Here is a 14,552-nt window from a genome sequence, read left to right as displayed (position 1 = left end):
TCATGTTGTGTTATGCTGCTTCAGATAACACAGGCTGCTACTTGATGCAGTCTTAACTAAAGGATGCTCCAGACTCTGAAATGAGTTCAACGTGTTTATTGAACTATTAATACAGTTGTTAAATGAGTTCGACACTGCTAATCTAACTGTAGTAACTCAGTCTAACTGTACCAGCTTGCTCTAAGCCACGTGTTGGGGTGCAATGCTGCTGATCAACCCTGTCTAACTCTCTAGCTGTCTGTCTGTGGAAAGAGGCAGGGTGTGAGTGCCTCATCTCTTCTATAGTGTTTATGTCATGTACCCTGTTGTGATGCCACTTCTTGAGTGTCCTGACTGCCCATTGGTTGTGTCCTATTCTGAGTGTTGCATGTTTGCATATCATGACAAGCACTATTGCTTCACAGTGACAGGGACACGGATTCGACCCAGCTTGGGTCGCTGTCTGCGTGGAGTCTGCATGTTCTCCCTGTGTCTTCATGGATTTTCACCAGGTGCCCTGGTTTCCTCCCACAAGTTACGAAAGAAGTGCCTGTTCAGTGAATTGGACATTCTGAATTCTCCCTCTGTGTACCCGAACAAGCGCCATAGTGTGGCGACTGGGGGCTTTAAAAAGTAACTTCATTGCAGTGCTAATGATAAACTTACTTGTGACACTAATAAAGATTATTATTGGATTATTAATCCCAGTGACCCATTCAGTGTTCCATCTGACATAATGACCTGCATGCTACAATGTTGCTCCCCCACCCCCCCCCCCTACTTTTTCATTCCGGAAGAGGTGAAAACAGCCTGCTCAGTTGTCTCTGCTTGCAGCTGAGATGGCTATGATGGTGATCCCCGTGGTGGAGGTGTAAAACATTCAAAGAATCACTAAGGAAATCTTGCTACCTGTCTATGTATGCCGAATATCCTCCCAATGTCAGGGAATCCAACCAATTGATAATATGAAGGCAATGTTCCTCGTAGTCATGCCTTCTGGTTCATGAGGGATATTGAGGCTGTGATTTGCTATCTGATTCACAAAACATTCAATCATCAACCATGCACAGTTACTGGTGCTTTCAATATTTATACTACAGGGAGCTATAATAGACTGCAACCTGCTGTAACTGCAAGCTGCTGGTTAGCATTGTACTGCTTCATTAAGGATGTAAACTGAAGTTTTGTACTGCCATGCATTGGGGACCTCGAAAAAGAAGTTGGTGTAAGTGGGAAAATGGGTGTTTAAGGGGATCATTATGAGACCAATATTTGGAAAGTATTATTCTCTTTTGACATGATTCTTATGCAGGGTGTTTTTGTATGTAATTGTCCAATCAATGGCAAATATGGCACGTTAAAATTGACCTCTTAAAGTTTATTTAGCATCTGATACCTATTGCTAATTGTAATAACAAAGGATTTAACAAAGAACATTACAGCACAGGAACAGGCTCTTCGGCCCAACAACTCTGCGCCAATCCAGATTCATTATTTAGACCTGGTACTTATTGCCAAACGATCTGTCATCCTCCATTCCCTGCCTGTTCAGGTGTCTATCAAGATACATCTTAAACTTTGCTATTGTGCTTGCCTCCACCACCTCCACTGGTAATGCATTCCAGGCAGCCGCCACCCTCTGTGTGAAAAACATTGCCCGCAGATCTCCCCTAAACTTTCCCCGCTCACTTTGAACCTGTGCCCCCTTGTAATTGAGTCTTACACCCTGATTATATATGATTTGATTTTGCAAAATGAAAACCAAAATCAGTAATGTAGTGACACAGTCCTTTGAGAAATTATATTTTTGAGCTAAGAGTGATGTCTTCGTATTAATTGTTGAAAGTCATAATTATAAAATAAACAAAAGCATTGATGGAGCATTAAAAAAGCACAGTGTTATGGGCCAGAGTTTAAAACTCCAAAGTTTATTATGGAGTTCACCTGACCTATAACTTTTTGTTGAATTTGGCTAGGATAAGCACAAGAGCCTTCACTTGATGTGTGATTCCTCGACATTTTGATCAAAATAAGCTGTATTCTAATAACTTAGTTAACATTAATATATAAGCAAACAGCAAGAGATTTTCTAATCAATTACAAACATAAAGATACCCCACAGCTGCAGTAATTTATGTATAACACTTAAAGAATTCCGCCTTTTATAGTTCCAATTCAAAACAAAATCCACTACACCAAAAACCCGTTTTTCACTGACGCACTGTATTCTCACTTGCCCACAACCAAGGTACTTCTACTGGAACGGCTTTTAAAACTAAAAACAAAGGTAATCAGAGAAAATACTGAAACACTTCTTTCTCCTGTCCCCAAGCAGTCAGGACTGAAGGCGAAACTAAGAAAAACTCACAGCCACAGCTAAGCTCCACCCACAAAATAACATCACAGAAGCCATGTGATGAGATAAAAAACTTTCTCAAGGGACACCCCCACGTCAATAGCAAGATCCAAATGACAGCTGTTGAATAGGTTTAGAAAATATGTAAAAAATAAACTTTAAACGTGCAAGGATGCAATTATAGCAAGCATGGGAATCTGGCAAAGGATAACTTAGAAAACGTAAAAGGAAATGCAGAAAAAGAGAAGGAAGTAGAGTTAAATTGGCGAAAACAACAAATGGTATTTTAAAAAGGCGATGGGCATGAATTATAATAATGATAATCTTTATTATTGTCAGAAGTAGACTTACATTAACACTGCTGTGAAGTTACTGTGAAAATCCCCAAGTCGCCACATTCTGACGCCTTCTCACAGGACGAGGCTTTCTCCGTCAGCTCATCCCCTTCCCCCCCATTCTCCTCCTTCCCTTATTCCCCTCCTTCCCCCATTCTCCTCCTTCCCTGATTTCCCTCCTTCCCCTTTCCCGTCCTTCCCCCATTCTCCTCCCATCCCTGGTCCCTTCATTCCCTCCCCATTCTCCCACTTCCCCTATTCCATCTGGTGTCCATCTGCTTCTGGGACACTTGCTTCATCGACTGACATGATGTCAAGGTCTTCAGCCATGCCTTGGACACCACCGCTCAAGATGCTGACCTTGTGCTGCAGCTTTCCACTGCGGTCACTACCCGAGCAATGTTGGCCTCAATGCCACGCATTGTCCGCATCATCTCTTCTGCCCTTGTCGTTTGGGATGCCTCCAATCGAGTATGCCCACTGGAGTGTTGCTGAAATCCCCTCCTGAATCTCCCAGCCGATTCTCACACCCCTTCCAAGCTCTGTATCAGCTCTGTGAAAACGTTGTTCAGCAGCTCGGAATGTGATTAGGACACAGCTGAGTCCTGGGATCCAGCTCAGATTCTGACTTCCTTGGATGTTCTTGCCTCCACCTGATGTTCATTAGCAACTGTGTGGTGATTTCTAGATTGTGCCCCAGAACCTGGTAATGTCGTCCACTGAGGCGTGTGTCTCTGCGCTGGTGGAAGGTGGTGGTGATAGCAGTGACGCCATTGGTCTCCTTGGAGCTTTCCTCAGAGGTGGTCTCTTGGGTGGCAGGGATAGGGACAACTCTGGATGGCCCTGCCCCATCACATAATAATCTTTATTAGTGTCACAAGTAGGCTTACATTAACACTGCACTGAAGTTACTGTGAAAATCCCCTAGTCATCACACTACAGCGCCTGTTCAGGTAACCTGAGGGAGAATTCAGAATGTCCAATTCACTTAACAAGCACATCTTTTGGGACTTGTGGGAGAAAACTGGAGCACCCGGAGGAAACCCACGCAGACACAGGGAGAATGTGGAAACTCTGCACGGACAGTGGCCCAAGCCGGGAATCAAACCCGGGTCCCTGGCGCTATGAAGCAACAGCGCTAACGCAACCATGGGGTAGAGTTCCAGCGAGAGAATAGACATTTGGTCAGTGAGAGGAAAGGATTATTTTGTCTGACATGAACAACTTATATTACCATTCGTGGTAATATGTTATATTTGTTGTCCTTTGTTCTAGAATGATCCGATGTGTTGTTGATCAAGAATTCACCAATCAAAAGATTGAAACTAAACTTATTTATTACGACACTATTAATCAAATGAAGTTTGAACACTCTACTATTTTTTCATTTTTAAAAATTTAGAGTACCCAAATATTTTTTTCCTATTAAGGGGCAATTTAGCATGGCCAATCCACCTAGCCAGCACATCTTTTGGGTTGTGGAGTTAAACCCACACAGACATGGGGAGAATGTACAAAGTCCACACGGACAGTGACCCAGGGCTGGGATTCGAACGTGGGTCCTCAGCACCATAGGCAGCAATGCGAACCACTGTGCCTCATGCTGCCCGTTTGAACATTCTACCGAGCTACAGATGATAATTAAGTAATATTGAATCTGTCTTTCAGTACTCAATAATCTAAGTAGTCACTAACTACACTATGATCTAACCTTGTGTTAACCCTGACTAATCTAATCTCCTACTAATGCTATCACCATGTATTTTCCTTATGCTGCTCCTTCCAGCTTCTTCCAGAATTCCCTCAGGGTCTGACTTAAATACAGAGAAGAGGTAGCACCCTTGAATGTTTGATTGATGCAGAGATGTAATAATTAACTCTTCACTAACCTGACTATATACATAACATGACACAACTCACTTGAGGCAGGTCATCTGGGTGGAGGACCAGTGGTTCCTCACCTCTGCGGTGCAGACCAACTGCCAGTGACTGCTCTCTCCCCTGTCAATCCGGCGATCTCCAGGGCCCATTCCTCATAGGGGGTGAGGACTCTGATCCCTGCTACTCCTCTGCCTTTTCTTGGCCCTGTCACACCTTTTATGGGCCCACGTATCCTGTGTGGCCAAAGAGAGAGGGCATTGAGAGCCGCATACTTGAATGATCGGGGGAGTCTACGGCTGGCGGTATGTGTGGGTACAACAACTGGATATGAAGGGGTTGTACTTATGGGTGCTAGGGGCTGGTGAGGAACAAGCATGAAGACAAGGGGCGAAATTCTCCCCTACCCGGCGGGGCGGGGCGTCCCGGCGTGGCGGAGTGGCGCAAACCACTCCGGCGTCGGGCCTCCCCAAAGGTGCGGAATTCTACGCACCTTTAGGGGCCAAGCCCTCACATTGAGGGGCTAGGCCCGCGCCGGAGCGGTTGGCACCATACCGACTAGCGCCAAAACTGGCAACAACGGCCTTTGATGCCTGCCGCCCGGCCGAAAGGCCCTCGCCGGTTTGCGCATGCGCCGGTGCGTCAGCTGCCGCTGACGTCACCACCGGCACATGTGTGCTGGGGGATTCTCTTCCACTTCCTCCATGGTGGAGGCCATGGCGGCGGTGGAAGAAAAAGAGTGCCCCCACGGCACTGGCCCGCTGGCCAATCGGTGGGTCCGATCGTGGGCCTGGCCACCGGGGGGGCACCCCCTGGGGTTTGATCCACCGTGCCCCCCCCCAGGACCCTGGGGGCCCGCTCACACCACAGATCCTGCCGGCACAGAGGTGGTTCAAACCACGGCGGCGGGATAGGCCTCCCAGCGGCGGGACTTCGGCCCATCCGGGCCGGAGAATAACGGCAGCACAGATACCCGTAGCCCCACCATTCTCCGAGGCGGGCGGCGGGATTGGCGGCACGCCAACCTTTTGCGGGTGGGAGAATTCTGGACATGGCTGGGGCGGGATTTTCGGCGGCCCCGGGCGATTCTCGACCCTGCTGGGGGTCGGAGAATTTCGCCCCAGATGTGGTAAAGTGCAAGGTTTCAGCCAGTGAATTGTGGGGTTGGTGGGGAGTTGGGCATTTGAGGGGAGCAGGTGGAACTGATGCCAGGAGAGTGGTAGTAACTTACCCTTGCAGCTCAGTATGGTGTTCCTCCTGGTCCTGCTGCCGCCCTGACGGCCGCTGCCTCCCAGGCATATTGGTAGGACTGCTGCTGGCCCTACGACCCCCTTAGAGGAACAGGATATCCTGACTCGCATCCACTGTGTCCATAAGCCTGGCCAGGTCAGCATCACCAAAGCGAAGAGCAGGTCTGCACTGACGTGCTTATGTGTTGATTGGGAGTGAGTGGTGAGGGAACGCTTAAAAGCAGCTCTGCCTTGTTAGCGGCGAAATACTGAGGCGTGGGTCTGGCCAATCAGACAGTGAGACAGCCAGTAATGGTGAGAGGCTCATGGGACTCATTTCCGGCACTGAGTGCCGTTAAATAGGTGCCGCGATTTCACCAATGCGGCTGTCAGGAAACAACCCGCCAATCACACCCGAAATGCCACATAGAACTTTTTCAGTTAAATCGCGGCCCATGTTAATACAAGACGGAAAGTCAAAGAGAAGGTGAATTTGCTCAAACATACATTGAGTAAAACTACTGCAGATGTTTGTGCAGATAAATAAACAGAATATATTCCTCATGTTGGTTTTCACAAAAACTATGAACAAATTCCATTCTTGGTAAATTACAGGAAAATTAGAAGATAGTGTTCCGCAGCAAATGGGAAAGATTAACTATCCACAAGTTCTGAAAGACATAGCCTCATAACATCATGGAACTAAAAGAGGAAAATAGTAGAAGCTCCAGAAATTAGAAACCGAAGGATGGAAGGATATCAAGTACAGTCCTCCTATTCAAGGAAGGAATAAGTCATGCCCGGTAATTATTGGCAAATAAATCTTTACCATTCTGGCCAAAAAGATGTACTTCCTGATGCTATGAGTGAGCATCTGAAGAGCACAGTTGTGAATTTAAAAAAAAACAGATATCTGAGTGGGTAAACTTGCTCATCGGCAAGATATAACCAGTAGATAAAATGTATTGGCATTTAAAACCGGGTTTAATGAAGTTCCTCATGAGGTGAGTAAGTTGGGTTGAAGGCTCAGGGAACAGAACAATGGAATAGGGTATAGATAGCTAGCTTCTTTAGAGATTGGACATGAGAATGATAAGAAAAATGCTTCTCTCTGTGTTATAAAATTATGCAAATCTGTTAGTTGACCAATTGTCTAGTTAGACTGCCAAATTCTAGTTGCAATGTAGAACAGTGGCTGGTGATAAATGGCTGGTAAAAAAGGTAAAATTCAGTGTAGTACAACAATGATCTGTTCTGAGATTGTTGTCATTTATGTTATTTGTGAATGCTGTGGAACATGTCTGTATGAAGGGAAGAGATAGGATGGACAGGACAAAATTGTTTCCCTTGGTGGAAATTCTGGAACCAGGGCTCATAGATTTAAGGTAAGTGGTAGAAGGTGTCAGGAGGGCATGAGGAAGAACTTTTTTATGCAGAGGGTAATGGGAGTCTGGAATTCGCTGCCTGAGTTGGTGGTGGAGACAGAGACCCGAAACTCTTTAAAAAGGCACCTGGATCTGCAACCTAAATGCTCAAAGCTACAGGGCTGTGGACAGGAAGGTGGGATTGGAAAGGGTACCTGGGTGTCCTTGGGCTAGCATAGACAAGGTGAGCTGAATTACCTCCTTCTATGCTGTAACCTTTCTATGATTCTATGATTATTAAAGTTACTTATTACCATGATCTGTAGGCAAGTATGAGGGGATAATAATTCACTGTCTTTAGCGAGACGTGAGTCAGTTGTGCAATTAGGCTGTGACATGCCAGATGCGCAAAAATATGAAGTAAAATGAAATAATATCAATAGGAGCAGGTAACATTTGGCATGAAACAGACTTATTTTTAAGAAAATGTGTAAGGGTTCTTTGAGAAGGAAACTTTTGGGAGTGGTTACTGATCATATTTTGAAAACTTTTGGTCAAGATGAAAGTTCTGAATCATTAATCGGGTAAATTGCATTCTTGGGTGTCTCTACAGGGCATCAAATTATAATTCAGGACAAATTATATTGTACAGATTAGCGGTGATGCCAATTCTAAAGTATAGTGTGCAATTTTGGTGACAATACTTGAGGTGGCTTGAAAACAAATTAACCTGATCGAACGATTAAAGTGGCCCACAAAATGTTTTGAAATATCCAAAATAATGGAGACAAATCCACTTGATAAAACGTTTTGTGTCTGATCACAAAGAAATGCGAAAAAGAGTGTCTTCACAAATAATGCTGCCTTTGCTTTCATTCCAATTAAATCTGAAGCAGAAAAGAGAAAAGAGAATTTATTGATTGAAATATTTTGACATCAATTCGGAAGTTTTCAAAAATGCGTGCTGGAAATGGACTCAAGGATTTCGGTTTACTAAACACAGAACATTGAACTGCAAGCCTGAAAGGATTGCCACGGAGGCTGCGTTCCCAATTCTATGTCAGTGTCTGCTGAATTGGTGCACAGGACAGGAAGAGACAGAAAGATTGACGTTGTTGGCCCTAGTTCAAAAGGTGAAGAATAAGCAACCCTCACTTGAGGGGCTGGAAAGGCAGAAATAGACCCGAGAGAGAGTAGAATGGAGGCCGTATTAGTTGTTAGTAGAGAAGGAATGAAATGTCTGCATGGCAACACAGTTGAAAAGAACACAAAACAGATGATTACCCCAGAATGCAACTATTGCTTTTCACTGTTTAGTATTCCTAATCACTAATGCGGACTGTTATAATGTAACCACATTGCCTTGTGTGAACCCTGGATTTGGGGGAGTTAGACAGTGTGGCAAAATTAGTTAACTGTATTCTGTTTATGTTGCTATTCAGTAAGGGTTTTAAAAAACTGTCAAATGTTTTATACATATGTCTATGGGCAGTAAACTGTCTGCAATTTCAGATAACGAAAGAACACACAAACAATCATTTATGTGGCATTTTAACATGTCCCCAAAATGTGTTCCCTAGCAGTTCACATGCAATGTATTGCTTTAAAGAACAGACAATTATTATAAAAGCAAACACAGCAGGGATTTTCACACTGGCCCCACAAAAGCAATGAATTGAAAAAAACTATTACTCTTGTCAGTCAAGGACACGTTTGTTGGTTAGGATAACATTGCAGTCACCTGTGACTGTTTCCATAAAATCCACGAGAACAGACAGACAAATCCTCAATTTAATCTCTTGCTGCAATTATACAGGGCCTTGGTGAGACCACAACTGGAATATTGTGTGCAGTTTTGGTCTCCTTTTCTGAGGAAGAATGCTCCTGCTATAGAGGGTGTGCAGCAAAGGTTTAACCAGACTGATTCCATGGCTGGCAGGACTGACGTATGCGGACAGATTAGGATTATATTCGCTCGAGTTTAGAAGAATGAGGGGGGGATTCTCATAGAAACCAATAAAATTCTAACAGGACTAGACAGGAACAGAAATGATGTTCTCGATGGCGGGGGAGTCCAGAACCAGGGGTCACAGTCTTAAGAATATGGGGTAAATCATCTAAGACTGAGATGGGGAGCGATTTCTTCACCCAGGAACTGCAGAGCCACTGGAACTTGTTACCACAGAAAGCAGTTGAGGTTGAAACATTGTCAAGAAGGATTTATAGCTCTTGGACCTAAAAGGATCGTGATATAGAGGGAAAGCAGGAACAGGTTATCGAGTTGGATGATCAGCCATGATCATAATGAAAGGCAGAGCAGGCTCGAAGGGCTGAATGGCCTCCTCCTGCTCCTATTTTCTACCTTTCTAGTGTCTCAGTTGAAAAATGTAGCTTTCTTTGAAGTATAACCCTAAATTATATATTCAATTGTTGGAGTTGGGCTTAAAGACATAACCTGGACCCAGAGATTACCACTTGAATTCTCCGTCTTGGAAATTAACACTGGAAAAAGGCAAAGGCATTTCATTTGAGGACACTGGCAAAGCCATTCCCACAGTTGGCATTTTCTACAGGTGTCTAATCAGCAGGTTCTCAACCCACCTCCCTGCTGATTTTATTTCATTTAATTCATAGACCCACTTGAATTGTGTAATACTTGTCATCCTTATCATGCCAATAAATGATTAGCTGTTAGGATTATTTAAAAATAACTCATTTTAAAGAAAAAAAACACACATTCTAATCCAAATGCGAACTCCTTTTATTATGAGCCATTATCTGAGTTTGAATTGGTACGATATTGAAAATGATTTGGTTTCATTTGAATTTGTTCTCTTTGGATCAATCCACCAGTAATGAATGTTGCACCACAACCTATAATGTTAATTACTTTGTTAGGAAGTCTGCACCTGAATGCAGAATGTAATTACTGAAATGTGGAGATACAGAATTGGTATTCAAAACTGATTTTAACTGATTTATAATGCTTTGAACATTCTCATTACTTTAATTATTTTCAATAATAATGCCAAAAGCAGATGAAAAGATAGTAGAAATGATTACCTTGAAATTCTGATTATAGTTGGCTACTACTTCGCCATATACTCATGTTAAGCACTTATGAAATGATCAATCAAATAGTACAACGTGTATTTTTAAGCATGAAGGTCCAATTTTTTAGTCAATTTTCTTCTGTGGCTTCTTCACAAAGAATGTTGATTTCTAGCTAGTGGCACAGCCCCAACGGTTGCTGGCTGCACTCCAGCATATTGCACAAGTACCCAGAAATCATCTATAAAGTTTGGCAGTGACAACAGTTTATTCACCCATTGAGGCATCATAGTCAAGCTCAATCCATTACTTACTTGACACTGCACTAGGGAGCTACCAGGAGCCAGAAATTTCACTGACACTATTTTCTTCCAAAGTCCAGGAGCACCAAAGCCAAGAGTAGTTCAACCCAATCTCTTTGATTTAGATCAGCCGAACTCGGTACAGATTAGAGATTAATTTATTAAGTCTGTACGGTTTAGCAATAGATTTGATACATTTGACAAACCACCAGGATAGCCAGTGTTAAACTATTCAAATTATATTATTTATGTACAGCATTAAGAATCAACGTTTGAATTTTTGTGTTGCCCATTGTGGTGATGCTAACTTTCTTTTCTTCCAGGAAACTGTTTCCTAAGTAGTGAGAGAATTACCCGAAAGTGAAAGTAAATTAAGTCCTGTTTAGTCTGCGATCCAAACGAAAGTGTAAAACCTATACAGAAACTATGTCACCCAACTCCATTGCAGATCTGCCACCTGTGTGTTAGAATAAACAGGATGCATTTAGGGCAATGATTCCCTTTTCAAGTTTAACATTTAATCTGGCATTTTGAAAATAGTCTCCTTTGAATATTTGTAATGTATATTTATTTTGTGCAGATTATATAGATGTACATTAGAAAAGCAAAATTCATATACTTTAAATATTGCTGAGCGAATTGCGATTCACTTTGGAAAATTATTTATTTATATTGATGGTTTCACTGCAAAACTATTGTTAAACTTTCATATCCCAAATAGCTACTGTTTACAGGCTCATGATATGATCTGATGTTTTTTCTTAATCTTTCCAGGTTCCTCCATTTGTTATGGTGTCAGAGAACATATTTGGTCAACCCAAAGAATTTTGTGGTTTTTCTATAGATGTTCTGCATGCCTTGTCAGAGCATCTTGGCTTCAAATACCAAATTTATCAAACTTCTGATAATCAATATGGTAAATTACAAAATAATGGAAAATGGAATGGAATGATAGGAGAACTTGTGAACAAAGTAAGTAGTTCATCATGGAAAAAGTCAATTGGTACATTTGTTCTTCTACTTGCACTGTTTTAAAATTATGTTTCATTCGCGCTCATGGATCAGTGACCCGGAGTTGATTTCTCAACATTCACTTTTATAATTTTCAACTTAGCTCAAAACATTTGCAGATGGAATTCAACATACTTTGGATTTCCTTAAAAAATATCTCTTTAATTGCAAAGATATGGGACTGGCTTCTCCGGTCCCCCAGCCCTGTGTTTCTCAGCTGCGTGTCGTTTGTTGGTTGCGGAATTCTATCTTCCTGCCACTTGTCAATGGGATTTCCCATTGAAGACACCCCATGCCACCGGGAAACCCACGGATGGGGATGTGCTGCCACGGGAATGGTGAATCCCAATGGCCGGAGAATTCGGACCTTGGTTACCAACGTAAAGCATTAAAGATTATTTTGCAGTTTAGTTTTCTGCTTTTATGAAGTTTCAATTAGAAACCATCTTAGTAAGTGTTCAGTTGGCACTTAATATTATACCCGGCCCCTTGCATGTATTTAGTCATAAAATGTTGGCCGAAATTCTCCGCCCATTCGATGGCAGTGGGAATCCATGATCCCGCCGGCAGCGCAGCCCCATCTGCGAGTCGCCCAGAGCCGTGGAGTGACTTCAATGGGAATTCTCTTTGACAGCAATGGGAACAGAGAATCCCACCACCAGTGAATGGTGTGCCGTCTCCTGCCACCAAGGAGTACGTGGCTAGGAGGCCGGACAATTCCACCCATTATATTTACTGTACCATCTATAAGTACAGCACTATTGGAATGTCAAACTTCTCACTATTTTTAATGCATGGTAAATTCACAATATGCCATCAAAATTCATTCTAATCATGCAATCAAATACATTTGTTTTTAACTGTACATTTTCTTTAACATATTGTGAAATGAAAAGCAGTCATTTATACAACTTAGCTACAGAAAATGAGTACTGGGAATATCACTTTTTTTCATCGATAGAATTTCAAAGGTTCCAAGAAGCAAATCAGGTATTTTTTAAAATCCAAACTTTATGGGTTTAAAATCAACTTACCCACGAGGAAAATCATTCTGAATAAAATCAAATTTTGCTTGGAGAAACAGTTTTGAAATATTCTCTTCAGCCATTCAAATGTACAATAATTGTGAAAAGTATCTACATGGATGAGGATATCGGAATGGAAGTAGGCCATTTAGCGCCTTGAACCTGAACTAAAAACAAAATCACAGCTGATTTACAAATCCAGATCCTCTCCTTTGCCCCATATCTCTCAATATGCCCAGTTAACAAAAATCTATCAACCTCAGATTTAATATGAACAAGTGATCCAGCACCAGTTGCTGTTCGCGGAAGAGATATCGAAACGTCTTTGCACAAAGAGTGGTAAGATTGTGGAACTTGCTACCACAGAGAATGTTGAAGTAAATAATATAGATGTATTTCAGAGGAGGTGTGAAGAAGTGTTTCCTAATTTTACTTCTGAAGGGCCTGCTTCTATTTGTTTGGTTATGTCCCCTGACGAGCAAAATAGTAGATCTCAATTTGCTCTATTGGTTGCTCCTCATAATTGTGAGATACCACTCGTCACATCCCACCAAGAGATTATCCCTACTTCCTGTCTCCTGCAATTCAAACAATTTCCTAATCAGTTCTATAATCTGCCATTATTATAGTACTGTTTATCAAGTGCCTCCTGGAAGTCCAATAAGTGACATCCATAGATATTTACTTGACAACAACTTTAATTATTTCAAATAATTGAATTAGGTTCTTCAGACATGATAAATCCTCCCAGAAATCCACCCTGATCAGCAGAAAATGTAAGGTGTTCAGTCACTCTCTCACCTTGATTACAGGCTGATAACTTCCAGATAATAGATATAATTCCCTGATTTCCTCTCTTATTTTTCTTAAACAGTGGAGTGGCATGCAAACTTTCCAATCTAAAGGGAGTGTTCCTAAATCAAGTGAACTTTGGTAAATATAATTAGGATACCTCCAATCTTCTCATCTACTTCTGGAAATTATCCGGCCTTGGGGGATTTGGACATTCTTTCGTATCATAAGTTTCTTTATCATTGTTACTCTGCTCATGCTAGTTTTGGAGAATTCACATCCTTGATTCAGTATTGGTTTCCTTGGGATATCCAGCATGCTATGCTCTTCCTCTACTGCAAATATTAGTGCAAAGTAATTGTTCAAAATGTCTGACATGTCTTTATTTTCATTTACAATATCACTATTATCAACTGTTCCCTTGGAAATTTAGCATTTTTGCAACTGTCCTGAGGAGTGTGTTGCCAATTCACACCAGAGACGCTAATAATGTTGTTCTTTTTAACTGGATACTGATATGACAGTTATTAATAATGATATTGCTTTTCAGAGTCGCCAGGTATCAAATGATACCACCACAAGGTTTTACCGGATATCAATCAAAGACCAAACAACCAGTTAGTTAGTTCAAGTTCAATGATAGTTTCTTTACACACAAGAATTACTTCGACATGCAACATAAAACACTACAAGCTAAATTACACCTAACACTACAACAACCTACAACTTCAGGCACCGGCTTTATGCAGAGGATCAAGGACTTTGTTCGGATCTTGCGTGGCTGGGTCGGGCAAGTGACTTTGTTTCTGCTGGGCTCATCCGCCTGGTAGCGATCGTTGGTCTTGAACTTGTCTTCTGGTCGTGATGCTGCACTTGGTTTTAGGCGTAGGTCGGGACCAAGAGAGACCGAGCGCCGGGGCCAAGAGAGACTGAACACATGGCAGTGTCTCCCTTTATCCTTCTGGGATTTTGCGCTCTTTTGGGCAGTCCTTAGCTTTGGACCAATAATTCGGCAGGCTTCGATTACTGCCTTCGATTTTGGCCAATAAAGGGGTGGGTGCCTTGATGGCGGGGCGTGTCCTGAGCAGTCATTGACCTTGGCTTTTTGAGCTCCCTGAGCAAGGGAGTGGTGCCGATGAGTCAGTTTCTATATCTGTTACCTGAGTACAGGTCCTTTGTTCTGGGGAAATGGGCCCTTGGAATGCAAAGTAGCTGGGAGTTTTGATAGCG

General features: G+C 42.4%; 1 protein-coding gene across 1 annotated transcript in view; it reads left to right on the top strand.

Moving 5' to 3' along the window:
• LOC119965205 (glutamate receptor ionotropic, delta-2-like) overlaps positions 1-14,552 on the top strand; it is a 591,162-nt gene that overhangs the window by 415,983 nt on the left and 160,627 nt on the right. Inside the window, exon 10 of the mRNA XM_038795644.1 lies at positions 11,269-11,466. Coding sequence (XP_038651572.1) covers positions 11,269-11,466 — 198 coding nt within the window. The remainder of the gene's footprint in view (positions 1-11,268; positions 11,467-14,552) is intronic.

Source organism: Scyliorhinus canicula, chromosome 4 (assembly GCF_902713615.1).
Source record: "Scyliorhinus canicula chromosome 4, sScyCan1.1, whole genome shotgun sequence".
Taxonomy (NCBI): domain Eukaryota; kingdom Metazoa; phylum Chordata; class Chondrichthyes; order Carcharhiniformes; family Scyliorhinidae; genus Scyliorhinus; species Scyliorhinus canicula.
This window is presented reverse-complemented; position numbering and strand designations above follow the sequence as displayed.